Source organism: Rana temporaria, chromosome 7 (assembly GCF_905171775.1).
Source record: "Rana temporaria chromosome 7, aRanTem1.1, whole genome shotgun sequence".
In the NCBI taxonomy this organism is placed as follows: Eukaryota; Metazoa; Chordata; class Amphibia; order Anura; family Ranidae; genus Rana; species Rana temporaria.
The window spans coordinates 187,453,577-187,480,494 of NC_053495.1; the positions used below are offsets into that span (position 1 = coordinate 187,453,577).

The following is a 26,918-nucleotide window of genomic DNA, read 5'->3' on the forward strand; positions in this document are numbered from 1 at the left end:
ATACATACATACATACATACATACATACATACATGCACACATGCACACATGCACACATGCACACATACACACATGCACACATGCACACATGCACACATGCACACATGCACACATACACACATAAATACATACATACATACACACTATTATAGTCATATCAGTCCCTACCCTCAAATGTACAATCTAGGGCCCCTATCTTGATACGTATGGAGCCAATTAACCTACCAGCATGTCTTTGGAGGGTGGAAGGGAACCCATGCAGGCACAGGAAGAACATGCAAACTCCAGGCAGGTAGTGTTGTGGTTGGAACTATCGAACTTGGTCCTGCCAGGCAGAGGATGCTAATTACCAAGCCACTGTGCTGCCCAGGAGACCTATGCATAATAGAAACAGGCTGCCAGCTGTAAAATGGTTATAAAAATACAATTTGGTATCCATCATGACTGTTCTACACTTATCCACGTTTTTGTTTGCGGTTACTATAGGGTGTTACCCCATGTTTGTATTTTAATTATTTTTGTTGGGAAATAAATTTTGTTTTGTATGGAACAGTTGACTGGTGAATTTTTTGTTTTTTTGATGGTGTTATGTAGTTGATACAACAGTACTGGTTTCGTCTACTTGGCTGGTTTTAGGTAAAGGCCAAATCTTGACTCTGCCTTGAGCACAGCCGTGCAAATTAATGAATCCGGGGCTGTGAACCAAAAGAAAAATCCTTTGAATTAATGATGCATAACTTTTTCGTGGAGAACCTATTTAAGTGGTTTCCAGGAGAAAAAGGAAGTCCTCTGTTTGTGGACCTCCCCTTACTCTGCTTCTGTGATTTTTATTTATTTTTTCCTTCTATGACTTTAAGCTGTACGTTTTAACAGATTTTACTTGCATCGCGTATATAGCTGAAACAGTATAGAACCCTTTAAAACTGGTCAGGCTTTAGATTAAGCCCTTGTTCACACTGCTGTGGCTTTCGACTCCGACATCCCTGTGCGTTTTCATTGCGGCTTGCATACGTCAATACAGGTCGTGTCTAAGTCACACCAAACAGTTCCATTGTTGATGGGGCTCGACTTGTCATGCAACTTGAACACTGAAGTTGTGACGGTGTGAACGGGGGCTTTAGTACTATATAGATGGGTGGCAGGAAGGTGAAGGCTTTTTCGTTTTAAGGAGGGTTCACAAGCAAATGGGGGATTTCCATTTTTCCTGGAAATTCCTTCTTTTAAGGGTTCTTGTCTACTGGCATTTAGGTTTGTAAAGACTCTGGTTGGCATGGCTCTGCAACCATGTAAAGGAAGTTTTAAGAGTATTACCTCCCTTTCAGTGGTTCATTTTGTTTTTTCTTTATTTTTAATGCATCTGTACACTCTTGTACTCAGCTGGTAAACTGTACAGAATGCCAACTGAGCCCTTGTTCAACCTTATGGACAAAAATAAGTGCCAGTATGCTAGGGCTCTGATGAGAGAATCCTGTTTATGCTTACTAGTCCACCAATAATACAGTTGAACTAGAATGGAAAGCAGAATGTAATGCATACCATGATCCATTTGTTTGGGACAGCATTAATATAATAATGATGGTAGACTTTATTTAAATGTCCGTGTAAGTAATTCAATGCATACTCTGCATAACATGCCAGTTCACTATTGCTTCTGTTCTATTAGATCCCAATCAAATGCAGTCTTTTGCCCATTCTCTGAAGTAAATCCAGTATAGGAGTAGCTGTAATATTGTGAGGAGAACTGTGCATCATCCTAGATACATGCACTGTAAGTACCTCAAAATGATCCAATGTTGCGCAATGATCTTGCTGTGCAGTGCTATATATTACATAATGTTAATGTGGATTGTCGGGGGGTAAGTATGTAGGCTTAGTTGCAGGAAGATTTTTTTTTTTCTTTCTTGCCAGTCTTCTAGCTTTATTTGAAAAAAAAAAAAAAATTGCAGATTTTATTGATATTGCAGTCCAGCTCGTGATGATCCCATTAGGTCACTGCTTTATATTTGTCTTTTTTCATATAGTTGAACCTGTGCATTTCTAGAACTGCAATGTAATTTCAAATGGTCTCTGATGGCTTTTTTTTTTTTTTTTTTTTTTTTTTTTTTGTTATATGCCAGTGTTTTTGTTTCTCCTCCACCTCATACCTGACTCGGAAATAGGCAGAGAAATTTTGTGCAGTTTTGTATGACGATATGTCTTGATAAATTTTGAGCCTTGACATGTTCCGATAAAATTCACATGACATTTGTGACCGTTGAAATTGGAGGCTGTCAATCTAATTCCAGGTCTTAATATATCTATATAGTTGGAAAGAGAACTATTTAATCCTCAGTGCCTTCCCAGATCTTCCACCTTAGGTTTTGCTGCAAAGTACCTCAGGTAAGCACAACCTAAGGAAACATATGCATTATATCAGTGATGTTGTCCCATTGAGGTTTGTGCTTGTTTATTCTGAAATCTGCTCCATTATCATGCAATTGGACTGCATATTGATGCCATTTTTATTAGGGAGGTGTCTTGTTTGTTTTTTTTCCCTCTAATAAGCAAATCATGTGTTTCTTAGTTTTCACACATTTATTGCTTTTGTTTTCCTGAACAGTTTTATTATTGTACAAACTAGAAAGGACCCCCTTTGTCTTCTCTGCTAGGGCTTTGTCCATAAAGTTACATTACCTTGCAATGGCAGATGTATATTCTTTGTCAGGATTTCTCGTTACATTTGACTGTATGCCAATGAGCAGAGTATGATCTTGTGTATTTTTATTTTATTTTTTTTCTCTAAGATCATTTAAATTTTCCTAGAAATGTACTGATTCTATCGTTTAAAAAGTCCTGCATATTTTGTACATTTTTACAAGAGTTTCAAAACCCTGCCTTCATTTTCACACACAGTGCTGAAGATGCTGCAATTGATAGCTCATAAAATCAGGTCCTGAGGTAGTTCCCACCCAAAAGGAGGAATCCTTTTCTGTGTATGCCATTGGTGAGCCGATGAGCATGGACGTAGAAGGGCTCATGTAGAAGGTAACACTATAATGATGCATAATAGTGCAGATTGTCGTTCATCACTATTGATGCTTTTTGAACTATTTGCCCTCTAAATTACTTTCATACCATAGTGTGCATATCTCTTCCAATTATGTTCCTTGTTCATAGAACTATCCGAATGAGCCTGATTTTATTTGAAGTGATGTATTTTTTTGCTATTGATTGTAGGGATTTTTTTTTCCTTTTGTAGTCTATTAAACATGTGCAATGTTTATTGAACATATTTGCCATCAAAATTTCTGTCATACTCAAACTTTTATTTACCCTCCAAATTACAGTCACAGGTAGTGTTCATATATCTGCCAATTATGTTCCTTGTTGATAGAACTATCCTATTTGAGTCTGGTTTTTATTTGCGAAGTGATGTGTTTTTTTATTTTTTTTGTAATGGCTATTGTAGCTTTACCAGTACTTTAATGTAGTACTGGTAGAATACTGACTTTTTTTTTTCCTCTCCCACACTGTATTATGCATAAAATCTAAACTGTTTTTAATTTGCATATAGATTTTAAACTACCATGATACAGAACACATCCTTGTATAGTAAAGAGCTTAGTTTACTTTGCATTTCTAATTTATCAAATGTTCTAAGCTAGTATCCTAACCCCAGGATGTATGCAATTTTCCAGCAATTGTTGGATTGCAGGAAGTGTGGTCACAGCTTGCATATGCACCTGGTGTTGGGTTCACTGGCCAAGCTTGACTCAAGGCAGGTACATCTTCACAATTCTCCTTCTGGACTGACAGATGAGTGGTACAGAGGTAGTTTGTAGTATTATACCCAAAGCAGCAATACATGTATAGCTTTTTAACTGATGTGGCGCTTCAAGCTCTGATATGCTAGAACTTGCTACAACTGAAGGCTTATTCCAGCTTTTTCAATATTGTGTGACTTTTAACTGCCTTTTACAAATACAGTGTAGTTGTAGATATTGTGATCATTTTGCCAGCATCCAAGGAAAACCGTTTTTATAAGGAGTCCAGTCGCCTGTTGGCAAAGTATTTTTAATTTTTTTTGTACCTTTTGTGACAAACTGAAATTGTGCAGTTCAACCGGTTGCATCCACCTTCCTTTTTAAAAGACTGTTTTAAAGCGACAAATAAAATCAAAAGACTTGGTGCCTCCTGTAAAGAGCGCTCATTTGTGCCTCCCCCCCACACAGACTATATTCACATTTTCAGTCGGCTACCTGGGTCCCCTGCTGGGGGGTTAGAAGTTTGATCATACAACACTGGTCCATGGCAATGTATGGGGCCAGTGGGGAAGAACCACAGCGGGAATCGGGTACCTTTCAGAACTGTCAGATTCTTCAGACAGCCACATGTCTGCAGTCTAGTTGGGGTCGGCCGCATGAGGAGTTGGGGCTTTAGCCTAGGTTCACACTTGTGCCGGGAATAGCACCTGTTGCTGCAGCCAAAAGCGTGCTGATGTTTAAAAACAGCGCGTTTTGCAGGCACGGGTACCAACAGGAAATCATGGTATTTCCCTTCTGCTGCATTTCAAATATAAAACCTTTTTCCTGCATTAAATGCAGTCACAGCAACCTATTCAAATGAATGGGCTAGTGTGTCTGTGCAGGCTCATCTCGCAGAGCTGTAGTAGTGTGAATCGGGCCTTAATGCACATTAGGGGTTCAAGCCACACCTAACCCACATCAGTGTGTTTTTGCCAATATCTGCAGCTGTTCACATGTAATTAAGTCTGGATCAATTACCTGCGTAAGGAACAAATGTATGTCCCTGAATGCAAGCAGTCTGCATCTAATAGGTGCAGATCTATCCTTAACTGCAGGTAATTGCACCACATGTTGATCTGGAGAGGTGTACAAGCCTAATCTGCTGTGTGCATGATGCCTAAAGTATGAGCGGTCTTTGCCGGAGGCACTTGTTTGTTTTATTTTTATTCTAGTGACGGGGGTCAACATTGACTGGGTTATATTGGGACTGCTGATCCAGATTATACATTTTTTTTGTCTGTCTGTGGAACTAGATTTCCCCTGTCTTCTGATCTTAATGATGGGCTCTTTTGCAGCACAGACATCTTGAGTGTTTGTATATTTTTATTTTTTGTAAATAGAGGGTGGAAGTGGTAAAACCCAACTGCCTTTTTTTTCTTGTCTAGGTGGCGGCAGTCCAGGTGATTTTTCTCCACTTCCTATCTATTGACTGTTGGCTAGTGACAAATTTTAGCCTTTTATAGCTGGGCATTCGTGCCCAGTGACACCCAGTCCCTGGGGGGGGGGGGGGGGGATAAATACAATTACTCTAGTCGACTTTTTTTTTCCATAATCCTTTTATTTTTTATTTTTATTATGCTTCATATTTAAGAATTGATTTATTGCTCCAGATTAGTCTAATTTGAAAATATATTGAGGTTTAGAATGTTGAGGATTTTATTTGAATGCATTTCTTTAAATGTCTTGATTTGAGCAGCTTTTGTGGCTTTATATTTAGGATATGCAGCTTTTTGTTTTCTGATGCCGTAAGTTACTAACCCTGTTATATATTTATACATAGTGGGTTTTTTTTTTTTTTTTTTTTTTTTTGCTGTGGCTTGCTAACTATTAATAGTTCAAATATCAGTTCTGTGGGTATTTAATATTGACAAATGTGCTGTCACATTAGTGTCACACAAATGTGAATGCATTTCTGCCCTTTGTGAAATGATGCCCACGGATGATAAGTGGCCGTGACTACAGAAGATCGGCCCTTGTATCTTGCCTAAAGCCAGTATCCTAGTCGACCGTCATAAGCCAGTATCCTAGTCGACCGTCATAAGGATTGAGGTAACTGTAATGCATTATTCTGTATGTACACAAATATTTACATAGTTGTGTGCCTATCAAAATGTCAGAAATGTGCCACACGTGGTCTGCTGTTTTCCTGTAGGAATGAGGGCGATGTTTAAATACAGAATATTGCTTTTTTTTTTTTTTTTTTTTTTTTTTCTCTCTTTTGGCTAGAGTGGTGAAAGGTAAATGCTGCTGAATGTTTTGTCAAAAAAAGTAAATTTTTACATTGGGACAGGAACTGATGGAATATCTTTCCAAAGGCGACACGGCAATAATAAAAAAAATTGTGAGAAAATACTAATGCCTTGCTTTTAACTTTCACACACTAGCCAAATATATGAACTTTGACTTGTTTGTTCTGCTAAAAACAATTGGGGGGGGGGGGGGGTCTTTTCTGAAAATAGTTTGTGTGCGAAGATCCTTTAGTTATCTGTTGGTAATTTTTTTTTTTTTTTTAAACATAATTGGTGGTATACCATATTGATTTTTTTAATACATAGAGAAATATATAAGCTTACAGCCTTTTGGGTTACACATTTTCCACAATGGGCAATGGTACATTTGTCAAACTCGAACCCATAGTGTAGACAACGTTAAGATTATAGATTTGTTCAGTTTTTTTTTCCCCCCTCTGGGAAGCTATGGAATTCATTTTTTATGGTACAAATATAACTGTTATAAAGAGATTGATTTTCAATAGTTCATGTTTAACTGCTCAGGATTACTACATAATAAAGGTTTTAGTTATTAAGATTTTAGGTTTGTTTGGTTGAGTACTGCACATCCTGAAGTGTGTAAGGTTAAAATTGAATATCATATTCAAACAACTGTATTGTTTGCAACTGCATATGCATGATTCGTGTGAAGCTTTTTTTTTTACTGTGATTTAACATTGTACAGAATAAACACAAATGATCCTGCCTCCAATTTTGTCTTTGATTATTGTGTTTTTGTTTTGATTTAACTTGCATTCAGTTTAATAAATGTACGAGATGACAGAGTTTGAACAAATCATTTATTAAGAAATCAAGGCATTCATTCAATTTCACATGTCCGTCTTAAAACAAAAAGTTAGCGCATCTCATTTCCCAAAGAATGTTTATAAAAATCAAGTTGGCATGAGAAGTATATAAAGACAATTAAATACACTATGAAATCCTGCTGTTTTCCCATATGCGGTGTTTCTTGTAAAGCCCTTGCATCACTGTTCAGCATCTCTACTCAACAGCAGCAACACATGCAGTGTAAGGCCAGCACTTAGGAATGGCATATTAATAGGCAGTGGAGTTTTTCCCGTGTCCCTTGGCCCACTGAAGGAAGGCTGGATGCAATGAGAGTCAGAGGGGGAGTCTCCAGTAAAAGCAGGTTAATAGTCATCGGCTAGAAAGCAAGAAAAAAGAGTAGAATATGAGTGTCCTGCTAAGTGTTAGAACTCATGCAATGACATCCTAAAGCATTAACTCTTACTTTCAATGCTGAGAATGCAGCTGCTTGCAGCGGTGCCCCTGCTGTTCACTACTTTACACATATATTCTCCTTCATCCTCTGGGAAGGTTTCAGGTAGGTAAAGGCAATAGGTTTCCCCTCGTTCAATATATTGATAGTCTTCAGAATCTTGTAGCATCTCTCCTTCAAACCACCATGTCACTTCGGGCTTTGGCTCTCCAGTGACTTTTACTGTAAACCTTACCGGTTCCCCATCTACCACAGACATGTTCTTTAAAGGTTTCTTAAACCAAGGAGCCCCTGAACGAGCCACCTCCTCATCTTCATATTGTGAGCCATTGACACTGACACTGGTTTCCTCTTCGTCCTCATCTTCCTTCTTTAAAAAAAGAAAAAAAAGTTGATTCCACAGCTGTAAGTTTTTTATAACTTAAAGATTTTTACATATTTTGCCCTACAAAATTTTAAGCAGAAACTGCCATTCTGTGCCTCAGGGCTTGATAGCACTTGTACAGCAAAGTTTAGATTCTACTTCATTAGTGAGGGAATATCCGGTCTATATTTAAGGCCAGGTTCACACTGGGCCTACATGAAAGTCGTACAACTTTGCCAGGCAACTTACACGCAACTTCAGGGAATTGTGTAATCATCCTGTAATGTCTGATCCAAATCACATCAATTAGGAGGATCTGATTTCGATGAGACTTTCATTCAATGCTGTTGGACCAAAGTAGCGCAGGAACCTTTTCCAAAGTCGGACTAGTTAAGATGGCTGTCATAGGGAAGCATTGAGAGCATGTCCCATGACATGTAAAAAAACAAAGTTGTAGCGTCCTACCAGTGTAAACCAGGCCTGAAGAATGCTCATAAAGCAGACTAAAGTTCTTGTTGGTGTGTGTGTGACAACCTTTCTCACCCCACGGAAAAGCAATCCATGGTGACTATGACTTAATTGCCTGTATTTACTGCCCTATGGCTGAATGTGTGAACAAGCCCCGAAAGCTAGCCATAGACAGGATTTCGTTCTCTCAATGTTCTGTTCCTTCACAATTGTGTGATGCGGGAACAGTACGATTAGTGCCAGTTCTCGCATCTCTCCTGAAGGCAGATCACACTGCCCCCTGTGAACTGCTGCTGGTGTATATTAATATATTAATGACACCCCAGATTGCAGTGCAAACTTGCACAGGAATCGGATTGTGTAGGTGAGAACAACCATGTGATCTGATTTCATTGCGGCGGGGGAGAGAGACCCTCCCCTCTTTTTTTTTTTTTTTTTTTTTTTGTGTGCGAAACTGAGTTCAGCCATGCAACTGTGGCTGAATTTGTATTGCACAGACATAGCATGTGATTGGCACATGCGTTGCGGGTGTAAATTGCATGCGATGTGTGAACCTAGGCTCAAATGTTCAAAAAAGATTGTTTGCTTTTAACATTTTGATTTTTATTTTTTTTTTGGTCTGAATGGACATTTCTAAAACAATTATACACTGTTGAAATTTGTTCAAGGACATATTTTTTTCATCCTGGTCCTTCAAAATTTCTTGTCCCTGTCGATTTGACCCACTAATGAATAGAAAAACTCTTGATTTTATTTTCGTATGAATTTTTTTTTGCATTTCCTATGACCAGCTTAGGCGTGAAGGGGAAGCAATTCAGTTATTCCATGGGTTTTTCTAGTACCGTGTTGCTCTATACCAAGCAAGTATGGCAACAGTAAAATTCCAATCGGACAAAACCTAGGTTACCGATTAGTCAACTGGATCCTACTGAACAAGCCGATTATCAGTCTGTGTGTACTCTGTTCATTAGAAAATCTAATGACCAGCTTCTGTCAAATGGTCATGCTGAAAATTCAGCATTAGAACACCACTTGTAGCCAATAGTTGCAGTACTGATCTGTGTATTTTTTGGCCACCGTGCTACCGCTGCAATATCCCCCCCCCCCCACGTCATATACTCTCACCATACATAGGTCAGGTGATCTTTCTTTTTATATACGGTGGAACCTCGGATTGCGAGTAACGTGGTTTACCAGCGTTTCATAATTCGAGTTATTTAAATAAACTGACTCGCTTTTTGAGCGTTGTCTCGCAAGACTATCAGGATTTAAGCCACTGGGGTGTGCCGGAGATGCTCGGACACACTGTTTCTGAGCGTCTCTGGCGCCCTGCACCTCTGGCCACAGGTGGTGCTACATAGACAAGCAGTGGCTGTGGAACGGATTATCTGAGTTGCCATTTTTGCCTATGGGGAAACTGAGTGCTTTGGATTACAAGCATTCTTCTGGAATGAATTATACTCGTAATCAAGGTATTGCTGTATTTATAGGTTTAAAGGGGTTTGCCTTTTGGGATTCTCTTCACAAGATGGCATTGGAGAGTTTGAATCCCACGCGTGCATCTTGACACCTGACCCTGTGACGTACCACACAATGTGCATGGTGATGTGCTGCCTAGTGGTTATCTCAGGGGAAAAAAAAAAAAATGAGGGCACACGTGTCTTGTGGGGAGGGAATTTATGGTGGATATAAGTTGGCGCATGGGGTCTGGTCCGTCCCTGTTCACCAAATCGGGTGTGAATCAAGCCTGACTTTTTGCCTAAATCGGAACAAAAGATGCACAGGACACTTTTTAAATGCGTTTCTGCAGTGAAAGCTGGTCACACGCTCCTGTCATTCTAATTGTATTCGGCAAAGCCTGCATCCTTTCTCATGTGTAAACCCAGCTTTGCGTCCTAGCAGTGGTCTGTAATTTTATGAGGCCTATCGGTACAGGCAGTGTGACCTCTATTACTCAGGTCTCCTAAACCAGCATACTGTATTATGGAGGCAGATATTCAGAAGTAGATTTGATGTTATTCTACTTGATTGGTTTGGTTTCTCCCCTGGTCATAGGTGGGGTGTGACTTTGGTTAAAACTGCAAACAGTCATGAGAAACTCTTAACTCTTCGGTTGTAAGATATCAATTCCTACTATAGTTTATGAAAGACCAATGCTCTGGTAGAAGGGGTGATGGCAATCCCCACTTTTTCTCTTCCGTTCATGGACGGACACAGCAGCAATTGACCTTAGGGAAGTATCCTAGGAGATTGACTAGGCAGAAATCGGCACTATAAGTGTTAACACTTCTCACAGTACAGTACCTCCCAGGGGGTGGGTCCCTCGGGTACATCCCTCTCTCTGCCTCATGCAGCCCCAGTTTTTTCTGCCTAGTGGCAGGAGATGACATGGCTCTTCTGGGCTCATGTGTGCTGGAGATTTTTTTGCGATTTTTCTCGCTTTTTCCTGAATTTTTGGACCCTGGGATCTACAATCATCTGCCGTCTGGGTGACGGGCTGGATCCTCGATTCTTGTAGTCCCAAGCATCCCCCCCCACCCATGTTCGGCCATCGAGCGTGTGCCGGCCTTTAGCTACACGCTGGGCCGTCCACAACATGCCCCATTGCCCCAAGGGTGGCCGGTGACCTTATACGCTCCAGGGCACACATATGACCGGTCTCTAAGGCTGTGTCAGTGTGCCGGGCCGACAGCCATGCCGTAACTGCACGGACGTTGGTTCTGTCTGGGATGCCTCCAGCCCAACGTTTCTCAACCAGTGTGCCGTGAAGAGTTCCCAGGTGTGCCGTGGCAAAATGACCCCGAATATTGTAACACTACTGCTAGGCATTTGTCTTTCCAGCGGTGCCGGTCTGCTGTGTAAAACTCACTTCCCGGCACTCGGGAAGCTGTGCGGGCCTCCCGACCGCGTCTTGCCAACCGAATACGTCATCAGTTGCTATGGGAGGGTCGGACGCACGCACTGCTTCTGTGACGTGAGAGCAGCGGGTACCGTCCTGAACTCTGCCTGGCGCGCTTTTCCCTGAGGGGGAAGAAGAAATAGTCGACTGCCACCGTGACCGACACTACTCCCCTGCCCGCAGATATGGCCTGCTATGAATAACCAGCTGTCAGTCACTGACACCCCACATCCTCCATTCATGGCTACAGCACTCTGGATCTGATTGGTTGTTGTGCAGCTCTGACAGTCCTTCTTTCAGTGTATGTGTGCATGTGTACACATGTCTGTTGGTGTGTGTGTGTGACAAAAGTAGTTTTGATGGTACAGGAATAGGGGGGTCAGGATTAAAAGTTAGACAGATGCGCACGGACACACGTACAAACACACACTGTGTGTGTTTGTACGTGTGTCTGTTTGTGTGCATGCGCATCTGTCTGTATGTTACTTTAAATCCTGACCCCCCATTCCTGTACCATCAGAACTACTTTTGTAGGGCTTGTTCGAGATGGCAGCAAGGACTGCTGCTCCTCTGAAAAACAATTTGGCCCCATGCACACGAGACGCTGCTAAACTCGAGTTCAGAGGCATTTGGGCATTTTTTTCAACTGCCCCTGAACACATTTAATGTTATCCTATGTGTCCATGCACACGGTCACGTTTTTTGGCGTTTCAAAGCAGTTGGGTTTAGGGCCGTTTTTCCAAACCCAAAATTTTGGGTTCAGAAGCTTCCAGCTTTTGCGTTTTAGACGCAAAACGCGGCACAAATGGTTTGATTCTGAGCTTGGGGAGGGTCTACAGTGTTTTGGGGATAAACGCTGACAGCCGCAAATCGCGGTAAAACGCTGCGCAATTCGCGGCAAAAACAAGCGTTTTAAATGCCGGTTTTTGCCTTTGAAAAGCTGAGATTAGAGGCGTTTGTAATAGCGTCTCGTGTGCATGGGGCCTTTGTGTTCATATCACTTTTCAGGGGCATTTGTCAGCTAGTAAAGAGGCATATCTTGCCTCCTCACCACCTGTTTTAAGGCCGTAAATGCACACAGTTGCGGGGTAGTTGCAGTGCATCCCCAATCAACCTTGGTATACCTCCAGCCACAGCTAGAGTTGCCACCTTTTCTTCAAGCCAAACCCGAACGCCCCTTTCACACTGGCTTTCTGATCAGGCCTGTCAGTTTTTCAGGCGGACCTGATCGGAGCCTTCATTTTCCTCTATGGAGCGGCAGATAATATCGGTGACATGTTCGCTAACACCTGCCGCTATGTGATCCGATTTTGTCTTAGAAATTCAGATGGATGGTGACCCTATTTTCCACCCGTGTAGTGGATTGGATGAAAATGGAGAACAGACCTCCTGACAGGTCCATCTCTGTACAGTAAGCAGAGACAGACCTGTCACCTGTCTGCTCAGTGGAGATCAGAAGATCGATCCCCCGTTAAGCAAAATGGAGTCTGCTGGCAGGATCTCTCGTGTGAAAGAGCCCACTAGCATATGGCACTGTACCATTACTTAAAGCGGAGTTCCCACATAAACAAAAACATTTTTTAAAAGCCAGCAGCTACAAATACTGCAGCTTCTGACACTTGCCTGTCCAGGGTGCCCGTGATTTCGGCAGCCAAAGCTGAGCAATCGCTCGTCTCTCGGCTGCTCCCGCCACCATCCTCAGTTAGGGAATCAGAAAGTGAAGCATTGCGGCTTCACTGCACGGCTCTCTACTGCGCATGCACAAGTCGCGCCGCACATCCTCACTGGTCCCCGCTCTCTTCTGGGACCTGTGTGTTTCCCAGAAGGCAGCGGGGGGAGCACGGGAAGGGGCGTGACTAACGTGGGAGTCTATTCTCAGAAGTGGGTGCAAATACCTGTATTATACAGGTATCTGCACCCCCTCCCCCCTGAAAGGTGCCAAAAGTGACACCGGAGGGTTCCGAAAAGCGGACGTTCATTTTTTGTGTGGACCTCCGCTTTAACTCAACCCATTTAACTCAATGGGGCTGTGCAACAACTGTGTGCAATGCACAATGGCTACAGCACAGTGGTATGGGATTTTAGGGTTCTGTGTGGATGCGTGCTGCGTGTAGGGCAGCCCATTCATTTCCCTACCCGCAGTGATGCGGGGAAACAAGTCCCGGACCCTTTTTTTTTTTTTAATTGTGCCACAACAAAAGCAACCCATGTTTGCCAATGGATGGGGCACCATTAAGAATTAATGGCACTCCTAAAGAGCAGAGCATTTGTCTGTGTGTCAAGAACGAGCACGATTTTGCGCATGTTCCGCAACACACAGCGACGTGAGCCAAGTCTTGGACAGGGGTGCCTCAAGACTGAAAATATTTTTCAAGGGCTCCCCGACTGGAAAAAGGTTGAGAAACACTGCTCCAGCCGGTGGTTGTAGGACGGGTAAGTAGTATCCCCTTGCCTTGACATGGTGGTTCGGCTGGTGCATTCCTGGGGGGGTCTGCCCTACTTTCCTCTTCCTCCTTCCCTGCATTCTGGGTGGTTGGCCGTGAGGTGGGGGGGTCCGCCTGGGGGGCTCCGTCCTGGGGCTGCTGTTCGGGGGGGTGGGCGGGCTGTGTTTTTTTTTTTTCAATGATGTGGGGGGGGGGCGGGGGCCCTGTATGTTGTGCCATTTTTACTGGGTTTTTGTCATGTATGTTTTAAAAGGTGTTTGGCTGCCATTTTGCCAGGGACGGCCGCCTTTATTGACGATCGGCGGCCATTTTCTTGTAGCCTGCATGCTGGTTTTTTTTGCATGTCGGCAGCCATTTTGGAGGGGGTTTTGGCCTCTAGTGACCAGAATAACGGCGCGAACGGCTCCAGCACACTTCCTGAGGGACGGCACAGCACGGGCAGCGTTCTAACTTTCTCAGCAGCACTACAGCCTGGTTGGGGGGTGAGTCCTCTGGGGGGGTCCCCTGCTCTCTGTTGCGGCTGGGAGGGTGGCCTGTGGGTCTTGCCTTGCAGTACAAGGGTGGCATTGGAGTGGGTCAGCATGGCGTCCGAACCGGAGGCTTCTCCCCCAGACATGCTGGAGTTAACCCTTAGTGCCCTCTATTCCTGCGGCCTCCATGGATGCTATGACGGCAGTCCTTGAGGCGTTTGTTGCCAGGATCGAAGCGGCGAGTGGCCAGAAGGGGGGTAAAAAGCCCCCCGCCTTCTTCTGGGGATGTCTGACGCGGAATCGGGCCCTGCTACTGCGTCCGGCCCTGGTTCCGTCATGTCAGAAGATGCAGGCCTAGCCCGAACGAACAGTGAGGATGACTCTGCATCAGGGTCAGCGCATGATAAGGCGCTTGTTGGAGCTTTTATCACTGCGGTGCGGGATACTCAAAAACTTGAGGATTCGGTGGAGGTATCAGACGCCGGTCCCTTTTGGGTTCCGTAAGCCGGCCCGCACCGCAAAAGTGTTTCCTTGTGTTCCATATCTGGAAACATTATTGTACAAGGAATGGGATCGGCCGCAGAAAGTTTTTTCTGTTCCTAAATGCTTTGCGGTCTGTTATCCGTTTATGGAGGATTTCCTAAAAAAGTGGACCTCTCCTCCGTCAGTGGACCCCCCTGTGTCCAGACTGAACAAGGCGACCATGTTGCCTGTGGAAGGGGCTCCCGCTTTTAAGGACCCCGCAGATAGGAGAGCTGAGGCTGTGGGCCCGCTCCATGTTCACAGTGGTGGGGTTGGTGGTATTACGTCGTCTTGTGTGGCTGAAGTGTTGGTCTGCGGACCAGTCTTCAAAAAAGGCCTTGGTGGACTTACCCTTTATAGGTGAACGGCTTTTTGGGGCGTCTCTGGATGACATCATAAAAGATGCCATGGGAGGTAAGAGTACTCTGCTCCCACAATCGGGAAAAGGTAAGGAGCCTCGCCATAAGCAGGGGCCCTCCTTTACCACCCCCAAGCGTTTTTTCCGTCCACCCGGTGCGGCAGGAAAACGTTTCCAGGGCGCTAAGGCACCCACTGAAGGGCAGAAGCGCCCCTGGTTCCCGCAAGCCTGCAGGTAAACCTGCCTCCGCATGAAAGTCTGCCCCCGCCCGTATCTCGGGTGGGGGGGCGGCTTTGCGAATTCTTTCCTACCGATGGGTTTGCGAAGTAGTTTCCTCGGGGTACAAGATAGAGTTTCTCTCTTGACTGCAAAACAGATTCTTTCCTTCCAACCTCCGGAATGTCGGGAGGCCCTGTTCAGGATCTGCTGGTCAGGGGAGTGATTGCGCCGGTTCCTTCACTGGAACGGTTTCAGGGGTTTTACTCCAATCTGTTTGTAGTCCCCAAGAAGGAGGGGGTCCGTCCAATCCTGGACCTCAAGGCCCTCAACTGTTGTCAAGGTACAAAAGTTCAGGATGGAGTCGGTTTGCTCTGTAGTGGCGGCGCTCCATCAGGGGGATTTTCTGGTGTCGTCCTCACTTTGCGGTCGGAGAGGACCACTTTCAATTTTTGGCCCTCCCTTTCGGCCTGGCCTCCGCGCCGCGGGTCTTCACCAAGGTGCTCGCTCCGATTCTGGCCCTGCTGAGGCAGTGCGGGTTCGCGATTGTAGGTTACCTGGACGACCTTCTCCTGAGAGCTTCTTCAGGCCCAGAGTTGGAGGTGTACGTGTCTATCGCCTGCCAGACCCTCCGGGAATTCGGTTGGCTGCTGAATGTTCAGAAGTCGGTGTTGGTACCGTCTCAGCATCTTGAATACCTGGGGTTGGTCCTGGATTCCTCAAAGACGAGAGTTTCCTTCCCAACGGAAAAACTTCAGACACTGAAATCTGCGGTGCAGCGGTTGGTGACCCAGAAGTGGTCGTCGCTTCTGCATGCGAGTTCTGGGTCAGATGGTGGTGTCCTTCGAGGCGGTTCCGTATGCTCAATTCCACACTCGAGTGTTACAGAGAGAAATTCTGTCGCGTTGGGACAAGCTCCCTTCGTCTCTGGATTACCAGATCCGGGTAAGTCGTCTGGTCAGGTCCTCCCTGGTGTGGTGGCTGACGTCTCCGGTACTTCGGACTGGGAAATCGTTTTCTGCCGTGCCTTTGGACGGTGGTCACGATGGATGCCAGTCTCCCCGGCTGGGGAGGTGTCTGGGGTGTTCAGTCAGCCCAGGGGCGCGGGACTCAGGAGGAGTCCCGCCTACCGATCAATGTCCTGGAACTCCAGGCGATCTGGCTGTGCCTCTCCAAGTGGTCTCTGGGTCTGCAGGACTGACTGGTCAGGATCCAGTCTGACAACACCACGGCGGTGGTGTATGTCAATCATCAAGGGGGCACACGGAGCTTGGCTGCAGCGGTGAAGGCCGCTCACATCCTCTGGTGGAGCGAAAGGTACGTCCCGCCTCTGTTGCCCGTGTACATTCCGGGGGTACAGAACTGGCAGGCCGACTACTTAAGTTGCCAAACGCTGGATCAAGGAGAATGGTCGCTACACCCGGATGTGTTTCAGAGCCTGTGTCTGAAATGGGGCACTCCAGACGTGGATCTCCTGGCGTCCCGTCTCAATCAGAAGGTGTCACGGTTCGTGGCCAGACGCGTTGGTGGCGCCACTATCGCCTAATCTACCCCTTCCCTCCTCTGAAGCTTCTTCCTCGCCTGCTGCGCAGAGTGGAAGCCGAGGGGATACCAACAATCCTGATTGATCCGGATTGGCTGTGTCGTCCCTGGTACGCGGATCTGGTGCGTCTGGTGGCAGACGCTCCTTGGCGTCTACCTCTACGAGAAGATTTGCTGTCGCAGGGTCTGATCTTTCACCCTGCTTTACAGTCATTGGCTTTAACGGCGTGGCTGTTGAGAGCCAGGTACTGAAGGACCGAGGCCTGTCGGACTCTGTGATTTCTACCATACTGCAAACACGGAAGTCTACTTCACGGAAGATTTACCATCGTACGTGGAAGGCCTACATCTCTGTGTGAGGAGATGAATTGGCACCCCCGTACATACGTGATGTCCCGGATTCTGCTGTTCTTACAGCGTGGAGTGGATCAGGCTCTCGCCTTAAGTACGGTTAAGGGTCAGATTTCGGCCTTGGCTGTTTACTTTCAGCGACCCTTGGCGGCGCACTCTCTGGTGCATACGTTTGTGCAGGAGGTTCGGCATTTGGCCCCTCCTGTGCATCCTCCACTGCCTCCATGGGACTTGAATTTAGTCCTCTCGATGCTTCAAGAGTCTCCGTTTGAGGACATTCGAAAAATTCCTTTGTTAACTCTGTCCCAGAAGGTGGTTTTTCTGGTGGCAATTACTTTGGTAAGACGAGTCTCTGAACTAGCGGCCTTGTCTTGCAAGGCTCCCTACTTTATCATTCACAGGGATAAAGTGGTGCCGCAGCCGTCATTCCTTCCTAAGGTTGTTTTGGCTTTTCACATTAATGAGGACATTGTTCTTCCATCCTTATGTCCTCGGCCGAAAAACCCGAAGGAAGCCACGTTGCATTCCTTGGACGTGGTTCGAGCCCTACGGGTGTACTTGTCTGCTACGGCTCAGTTTCGGAGGTTGGATTCACTGTTCGTGTCGGTGACTGGTTCTAAGAAGGGTCTGGCAGTCTCGTCAGCCACCATTTCTAGGTGGATCCGACAGGTCGTGCTTCAGGCCTATGCTCTAAAGGGGCGGGCGCCTCCCTTTCAGGTTATGGCGCATTTGACCAGGGCGATTGGTGCCTGTTGGGCTTTCCGCCATCAAGCGTCTGTTTTTACAGGTGTGTAAGGCAGCGACTTGGTTGTCAGTCCACACCTTCTCAAAGTTTTACAAGGTGGATGTGAGTGCATCTTCGGATGCCTCCTTTGGCCGCAAGGTTTTACAGGCGGCTGTTTAAGGTTGATGTTCCTCCGTTGAGGAGCTCTGGTTTGTTTGGGGTGAAGTTTGGTTTGCTGTGTTTTCCCACCCCTCGATTTTTGACACTGCTTTGGGACATCCCTAAGGTCGATGCTGCTGTGTCTGTCCATTAACGGAAGAGAAAATAGGATTTTTGTACTCACCGTAAAATCCATTTCTCTGAGTTCATGGACAGACGCAGCACCCTCCCCTCCTTTGTTTGTACTGCTTGTTTACGAACTGGGGCTGCATGAGGCAGAGAGAGGGATGTACCCGGGGGACCCACCCCCTGGGAGGTACTGTACTGTGAGAAGTGTTTTAACACTTAAAGTGCTGATTTCTGCCTAGTCAATCTCCTAAAAGGAAGGATAATACCATAAGGTCATTTGCTGCTGTGTCCGTCCATGAACTCGGATAAATGGATTTTACGGTGAGTACAAAAATCCTATATTTTTTTTTTTTTCTTTTATAATGTTGTCTGCTACAACTGACCCATGCTTAATCTTTTGTATGCCAATAAAACAACTCCCTTTTTAAGTGTATGAAATGCACACAGTTATATATATTATAAAGAAATCTCAATAAAGGTTATATTTTCTACTGTTGGCTAAGGTGTGTGGGGTTACGCACCCTTGTTTTGTTGCACTAAAACCCAAAAGAGCAGCAATTGGCAGGCTACATAATTTCTTTAAACTGATATTTTTTTTTTACATTATTTCTGTGGCAGTTTTTTTTTATGTAATTATGGTACCTTCTGTAAAGCAGCATCAATTTCCTGCTGCTCAAACTGCATTCTTAGGAGCTTTTGTTCTTCAATTCGCCTCTGTTCCTCCTCTTCCCTAGCTCTTGCCATTTGTTCAAATCGAGCCTTCATGTTAACCTTATGTGAAAATGGTGCATGGCTCTTTGCTGCTGGCCTCACATCGACCTCTTCATCCTGAAACATGATTAAAGTTACTATATTTGCTCTAAAAAAAAAAAAAAAAATCATCCTTGACCACTATTGTTTGTTTTGTAAACTCAAAACTATAGTCATTCAGCATTATCACCAGGTTATAATGTTTCTGTTTGCAATCCACATCCTGTACAAACAACTGACCTCTTGAAAATGTTCAGCTTCCCTTTCTTTCAGTTCCTCATCCTCTGCCTTTCTTCTCAACCTTTCTTCATCCACCTTTTTCTGTACTTCTTCTTCTGACAGTTTTCCAATCTTTTCAAATTTACTTTTTAAGTTTTTGGCTTGAATGGAGCCTGCCCTCTTTAGTTTAATCAATTCTTCATACTCTCTACTTAATACCTCATAACTTTCATTTATTTCATCCTGGAGGAAAAAGAAAAAGTTACAGTATCACTATCTGGGACTCCTTTTTATAGCCCATAAAACAATTTTGCAATGCAGATTCTATATTCTAGGTTGGTGTTTCTAAACCTTCTTTCAGTCAAAAGCCACCTTTTAAAAAATGCATACCCTCGAGTCATCCCATTCTAAAATGTAGAAAACAAAACCCTAGGACACCGATACTGACTAGTATTCCTTGGCCTCTCCCTCAGGTTTCTTGTCCTCATTTAGCTAATGTGACCCCCCCAGTGCTGATGAATATAGGATGCTGTACAGGCAGCTGGAAGATTGTAATGGTGTACAATAAAAACTTGTGCAACTAAAAGGCTCGATCCACCTGCTGGATTGTATGCATTTTTCCAAGGCACCCTGGTTAAAAAAGGGCTGTTTCTGATTCTATTACTGTTTATTAACTGCACAGACATTAACACAAGTTGTGTTGGAGCAACCTGTTTGAATGGGTTGCTCAGGGCACTTGAATGAATGAAAAATAAAATGTGCATGCAGCATTTTCAGCAGTGCAACACATCATTGCTGCAAAACCAAAGTTTTTGGTGTTGTAAATATGTAATACAGATAAAGGACTGTCCTCAACTCTGCCCCCAGCTACATCACTTATATAAAATCAAAATATCATCCAAACTGCTGTCTTCAGCCTTCAGATGACCTCCTGCTCTCTAGCTCCCCTGTCACCTCCTATGCGTGCCTTAAGGACTGCTCAGGAGATTCTCCCATCCTTGGTTGGACAGATTTGAGTAGGGAGTTCCTACCTTCTAACCTGCCAAACGTTATTCCTCTTTATAGCACTGATCGCTATAAAAATGCCAATGGTCCCAAAAATGTGTCAAAAGTGTCCGCCATAAGGTCGCAGTACCGATAAAAATTGCTGATTGCCACCATTACTAGTAAAAAAAAATATTAATAAAAATGTCATAAAACTCCCCTACTTTGTAAACGCTATAATTTTGGCGCAAACCAATCAATAAACGCTTATTGCGATTTTTTTTAATGAAAAATATGTAGAAGAATACGTATCGGCCTCATTTTTTTTCAAAATTGTCGCTCTATTTTTGTTTATAGCGCAAGAAATAAAAACCGCAGAGGTGATCAAATACCACCAAAAGAAAGCTCTATTTGTGGGACAAAAAGGACGCCAATTTTGTTTGGGAGCCACGTCACACGACCGCGCAATTGTCAGTTAAAGCGACGCAGTGCTGAATCGCAAAAAGGGGCCCGGTCATTCAGACCCGAATTCAGCTAAAAATGTGGTCTGAAATCGGACCAAAAACGGTGAACAGGGAAGCACCGGACGGACCCCTGCTGTGAGCAGCTCCGTACGGCAGTGCGAACCCAGCCTAAGTCTCCGTTGGATTGGGCAGGTGTTTTATCACACCACAGGTTGCACACTTTACCGCCGCTTATGCCTAAGAACCCCTTGTAAGGTAATAAGGTGCTGCCTTCTGCCCTTTTGCCACAAGGGCTTCGCTACTTGACAGATTGCACCAGGCTTGCTAAATGCACCTTACTCTGTTTCTGAACCATACCTCACAAGGGAATAACCTCACTTGTAGCAGTGGCAGAAACCAGACAAAAAAGTGCCATAGCAAAAGCTCAGGTAAACATTAGCTCTGCTAAAGGTGGCACAACACTCAATTTCATAGTGACAATGCTTCTCTAGCACTGAAGCAGGACCTGATTTTCACACTGGCCTCTGTATCTGATTCTAGCCGAGGCACACAACAAGCGGCCTACTTGACTGAGCCAGATTTTTCTACAAGTATGTCAATCCCTCAGACAAGTAACGGCTTTAATACAGCCATCTGTCCAGGGCTCAATAATGGTGGGATTCTTCTCCAATTTCACCATCTTTACCCGAGTCGCATCCTGATATGCCCACCCTAGAAGAGGCAGATATAGAAAGGAAATTAAGAGGATGTGTTAGACGAGGAGGCAGTGGAAGGTTTCTTACCATCTAGGCACCTATGCACTTTGTCACATCTTCATGCAAAATGCTTGCTAATACTGATATGCTCACTTCTGCTGTGCACTTTTAACCACTTAACCCCCGGACCATATTGCTGGTCAAAGACCAGAGCACTTTTTGCGATTCGGGACTGCGCCGCTTTAACTGACAATTGCGCGGTCGTGCGACGTGGCTCCCAAACAAAATTGGCGTCCTTTTTTTCCCACAAATAGAGCTTTCTTTTGGTGGTATTTTATCACCTCTGCGGTTTTTATTTTTTGCGCTATAAACAAAAATAGAGCGACAATTTTGAAAAAAAATAATATTTTTTACTTTTTGCTGTAATAAATATCCCCCAAAAATATATAAAAAAAACATTTTTTTCCCTCAGTTTAGGCCGATACGTATTCTTCTACCTATTTTTTGTAAAAAAAAATCGCAATAAGCGTTTATTGATTGGTTTGCGCAAAAGGTATAGCGTTTACAAAATAGGGGGTATTTTTATGGCATTTTTATTAATATATTTTTTTTACTAGTAATGGCGGCGATCAGCGTATTTTTTTCGGTACTGCGACATTATGGCGGACACTTCGGACACTTTTGACACATTTTTGGGACCATTGGCATTTTTATAGCGATCAGTGCTATAAAAATGCATTGGATTACTATAAAAATGCCACTGGCAGTGAAGGGGTTAACACTAGGGGGCGGGGAAGGGGTTAAGTATGCCTGGGTGTGTTCTTACTGTGGGGGGGGGGGGTGGCCTCACTAGGGGAAACACTGATCCTCGGTTCATACATTGTATGAACCAAAGATCAGCATCAGCAAAGATCAGCAAAGATCAGCATTTCCCCAGCTGTGTGTTTACACACACAGCTCCCGGTCCCCGCTCTGTAACGAGCGATCGCGTGTGCCCGGCGGCGATCGCGCCCGCCGGGCACACGCACGGGAGTCGCACGCGCCCCTAGTGGCCGCTCGAGGAGCGGACGTATAGCTACGGGCTCTCGCCCAGAAGAGCCGACCTACCGCCGTATAATGACGGTGGCTGGTCGGCTAGTAGTTAACCACTTACAGACTTCCCACTGCGGATATGCGCTTACCGGAGAGACCAGCAGCAGCGGAAACAATCCGATCCGATGTACTGATGAGCAGGAAGTCGAGTGAGGGCACTTTTTTTTTTAATGTAGAAAAATAAAATAAATGTATTTTTATTTTTTATTGCTTTTACGTGTAAATGTGAGGTCTTTTTGACCTCAGATCTCACATTAAAGATGCCCTGTCCTGATTATTTCTATTACAAGAGATGTTTATATACCTTGTAAGATGAATACAAATAATACATTTTTTTAAAGGGACAGTGTAAAATAAAAAGTAAAGTAAATAAGAAACAAATAAAAATCGTGCCCACATATGTAAACGGTGTTCAAACAAGAGGTTCGGCCGATATTTGGCCATTTTGAAGAAATCGACATCGGCCGATTATTATCCAAATTAGGCCGATATTGAGAATTTTTAGGCCTCATGTACACTGCTGCTGATGAACTGACATCTTAGCTGCATTCACACCTGAGCGACAAAACGCCTGACGCCGGACGCTTCTGTCGCTCGAGGGGAGAATTCCCATTGCTGTCTATGGAGATGGTTCACATCTCATAGACGCCTGTCGCCTGAAAAAAAGACCCGGACCCTTTTTTTCAGGCGACATAGGCGTTTTCCCATTGACAGCAATGGGAAGACTTTGAGAACAAAAAAAAAAAGTGAAAGTTTTGTACTCGCGGCAAAATACGCCGCTACACGCGAACGTGAATGGGGTCTTAGAAGCAGTTGGCCATTTATTTCAGCAGCCCCTGAACTCTCCTCTATCTTACCGGTCCATGTACACTGATTAGTCTATAGTCGTTTCGAGGTATTTAAGTTTAGTGGCATTTTCTTTTTTTAAAGCAAAAAAAACGCAATAGGGACGAAAGTTTTATGCCATTTGAAACGTCAAATGCTTGTAACAGCGCATAAATGAGTTTAAATGTGCGTTTATAAGGATTTTCATTTATAGACCTTTTTTAATGGGGAAGTATTTCTGACCACTGGCAATATGGAAAAAGCACTTCTAAACAAAAATTATCTGATCGCATGAACGCCGCTAAAAGCGCATAAATGCGGCATAGAATACTGGCAAAACTGACGTTTTTAAACGTTGGTTACTAGCTGCCAATGTCTTGTGCACAGGAAGCCTTGGGATTAGTTAGGTGATGCCTTGGATTCCACTTTGTGTACTGCAGCAAATATTGTTAAATGGTAGGCCACAGTTATATTTTCAGTAGTGTTTGATGTTGTCCTGTGGACTGTGTATGAGGCCTCATGTCAACACTGGAGAAAAGGTAAAAGCCTTTATAGTGGTAATAATAAGTTAGGACTAATAGTTTAGAAGCAGTGTACCTCTCCCATCTCCTGTCGTAACTGAGCAAACTCTTGTTTTTCTTGTTCCATCTTTTGTTTTTTTTCCTCTTCTTTTACTCTTTTCTCTTCATCCTTTTTCTGTTTGAGACGTTCCTCGAAGTTTATATCCAGTTTACCTGGTGCAAGTGTCTCCTGAGATGTAGTCTTACTGAGTGGCAGGTCATCTTCATCTGGCTCCTGATGGGAACAACAAATAACATTAATTTGTTTGGCCTTCCTACATCATAGAGAAGAGCCTGTTTGATGAGTAAAAGGATTACAGTCAAGGCTGCCATTGTCCAGCTTCTGGAAATATTTTTTTTTTTTTAACCACTTAAGCCCCGGACCAATATGCTGGCTAAAGACCAAAGGTGTTTTTACAGTTCGGGACTGCGTCGCTTTAACAGACAATTGCGCGGTCGTGCGACGTGGCTCCCAAACAAAATTGGCGTCCTTTTTTCCCCACAAATAGAGCTTTCTTTTGGTGGTATTTGATCACCTCGGCGGTTTTTATTTTTTGCGCTATAAACAAAAATAGAGCGACAATTTTGAAAAAAATGCAATATTTTTTACTTTTTTCTATAATAAATATCCCCCAAAAACATATATAATATTTTTTTTCCTCAGTTTAGGCCGATACGTATTCTTCTACCTATTTTTGGTAAAAAAAATCGCAATAATCGTTTATCGGTTGGTTTGCGCAAAATTTATAGCGTTTACAAAATAGGGGATAGTTTTATTGCATTTTTTTTTTTTTTTTTTACTACTAATGGCGGCGATCAGCGATTTTTTTCGTGACTGCGACATTATGGCGGACACTTCGGACAATTTTGACACATTTTTGGGACCATTGTTATTTTCACAGCAAAAAATGCATTTAAATTGCATTCTTTATTGTGAAAATGACAGTTGCAGTTTGGGAGTTAACCACAGGGGGCGCTGTAGGAGTTAGGGTTCACTGTGTGAGTGTTTACAACTGTAGGGGGGTGTGGCTGTAGGTGTGACGTCATCGATCGTGTCTTCCCTATAAAGGGAATGACGCGATCGATACGCCGCCACAGTGAAGCACGGGGAAGCCATGTTTACACACGGCTCTCCCCGTTCTTCAGCTCCGGGGACCGATCGCCGCACTCGAGCGGCGATCGGGTCCGCGGGACCCGCGGTCCCGGAGCTTCGGACCGGGTCGCTGGAGCGCTCCGCGGGTGCGCGCCCGCGACCCACGGCTGGGTACAAGTACAGGACGTATATATACGTGCTTGTGCCCAGCCGTGCCATTCTGCCGACGTATATGTGCAGGAGGCGGTCCTTAAGTGATTAAGCAAGTTAGCACAGTGTAATTTTGCTGCATGGTTCTTCTCTGTCCTTGGACAGCCTTGCCAAAGAACCACAATGCAATAGCTAGAGAAATAACATTGCCTTCAATTGGTGTTATTCACACCTACTTATGCGCTGTGCTAAAATAATACATGTTTCATTTTTGCACAACGCTATACAGTCTGTCCCACAGCAACACATTCGCACGTGATTGCACAGTACGAATAACGTTTAAAACGACTTTGGCTACCTGTTGCATAAACAGGGAATGAACCTAAAAGCGCTGACGTCTCCTCAGGGAAATTGCCAGCACCCCAATTATGAACTTGAGGTTCAAGGTTCAGTTCGGGGAGGGCTGCAAGTGGCCCAAAAAATGCTAGTTTGCTATACCTAGTCAAAATGATCTCTGGTTACACTTGACATGAAGGGCAACCATAAATTTGTGGCAACAGTAAATACAATGTGAACATTCACAACAGTTAATAGCGGCATCCATGTTTTTAACCACTTGCCGACCACACAGTGTACATGTACTGCGACAGGCTGGCTGTGCAGAATCACACACACGTATATATATATATATATATATATATATATGTGATTCTACATTTCCTGGTAGGAGGTGTGCCCGACCAGCTGTGTTCGTCACAGCACATGCCGATCACATGATCCCGGTGACTTAACATCCTTGTTCCACCATATGGGAAGTTCCACACCCAACTGCGCAGACTCCGGGCATGCGCAGTAATAGGCTATGGGCAGGCTACGGAAATAGCCGAATGAAACAGCTGATCGTCAGCTGTTAAGAGGAACACAGCTCGGCAAATCACCGGCGGAATCGTCAGCTAGCTGCTGAGAGGAGTGCACACGGCGCTTTTTGTGTCCGCGGCATGCGGGATCCCTGGCATCGGAGAGGGGGGCGGCAGATCACCGGCGGAATCGTCAGCTAGCTGCTGAGAGGCGTGCACACGGCGCTTTTTGTGTCCGCGGCATGCGGGATCCCTGGGCATTGGAGAGGGGGGGGGGGCTGTGTGTGGCTCTATGGGGCTGACGGAGCAGGAGGAGCTCACTGACTGACAATAGAGCGGCCCATCCAGGGCACCAGTCAGCGAACACCCGGGCGGAGGAGGCCCCATAGCTGCCTCAGGGAGGGAGGAGGAGGGGAGAAGATGACCATCTGAGAAGTTCCACAACCGACTGCGCAGACTCCGGGCATGCGCAGTAGCAGGCTACGGAAATAGCCGAACGTAACAGCTGATCATCAGCTGTTAAGAGGAACAAATACCATAGCTGGAACAAGCTTGGCAGATCACCGGCATTGGTCGACTGGGCTTCACAGAACCCAGCTCTGTGAGATTAAACAACAGAGAAATGTGTTCCATGACTTGGGATCTAGTTGTTTTTTCCATTCCCTGCTTAAACAACTAGATCCACAGTAAAAGCAACACACATAAACACTTGTAAGGCAGTAAGGCACATAGTTAACCCCTTGATTGTCCTAGATGTTAACCCCTTCCTGTCCAGTGTCATTAGTACAGGAACAGTGCATATTATTAGCACTGATCACTGTAATAATGTCACTGGTGATGTTGGTTGCAGTTCCCACGAAGTGTCAGTTAGTGTCAGATTGTGCACTATCCCTCTATAAGTCGCTGATCACTGCTACTACTAGTATAAAAAAATTCCAGCATAAATCACATAGTTTGTAGACACTATGGCCCAGATTCACAAAGGACTTAGGACGGCGCAGCGCCATGTACGCCGTCGTAAGTCCTAATCTGGGCCGTCGTATCTATGCGTCTGATTCTTAGAATCAGTTACGCATAGATATCCATTAGATCCGACAGGCGTAAGTCTCTTACGCCGTCGGATCTAAACTGCAATTTTTTTTTTGCCCGCTAGGTGGCGCTTCCGTCGATTTCCCCGTCGAGTATGCAAATTAGCTAGATACGCGAATTCCCGAACGTACGCGTGGCCGACGCAGTAAAGTTACGATGTTTACATTAGGCTTTTCCAGGCGTAAAGTTGCCCCTGCTA

The 26,918-nt window shown here is 44.7% G+C and overlaps 1 protein-coding gene and 1 long non-coding RNA gene across 7 annotated transcripts in view; one reads left to right on the forward strand and one right to left on the reverse strand.

The window, feature by feature from the left end:
* Positions 1 to 97: 97 nt before the first annotated feature.
* On the forward strand, positions 98 to 6,762 carry LOC120945999. The gene is made up of 2 exons (XR_005750639.1): positions 98 to 2,379; positions 2,893 to 6,762. It is a non-coding gene; the product is annotated as an uncharacterized LOC120945999 (long non-coding RNA).
* A 78-nt stretch (positions 6,763 to 6,840) lies between these two features.
* The window catches only part of NEXN (nexilin F-actin binding protein), a 73,560-nt gene continuing 53,482 nt past the window's right edge, over positions 6,841 to 26,918 (reverse strand). For 5 of the 6 annotated variants that reach the window (XM_040360651.1, XM_040360648.1, XM_040360650.1 and 2 more), the window contains 5 exons: positions 23,568 to 23,765; positions 18,932 to 19,153; positions 18,584 to 18,769; positions 7,308 to 7,665; positions 6,841 to 7,220 (listed from right to left, as the gene is read on the reverse strand). In XM_040360651.1, coding sequence (XP_040216585.1) covers positions 7,207 to 7,220; positions 7,308 to 7,665; positions 18,584 to 18,769; positions 18,932 to 19,153; positions 23,568 to 23,765 — 978 coding nt within the window. In that variant the 3' untranslated portion in view covers positions 6,841 to 7,206. Of the gene's footprint in view, positions 7,666 to 18,583; positions 18,770 to 18,931; positions 19,154 to 23,567; positions 23,766 to 26,918 lie in introns of all 6 variants that reach the window. The other variant, XM_040360649.1, reaches the window with a different exon arrangement.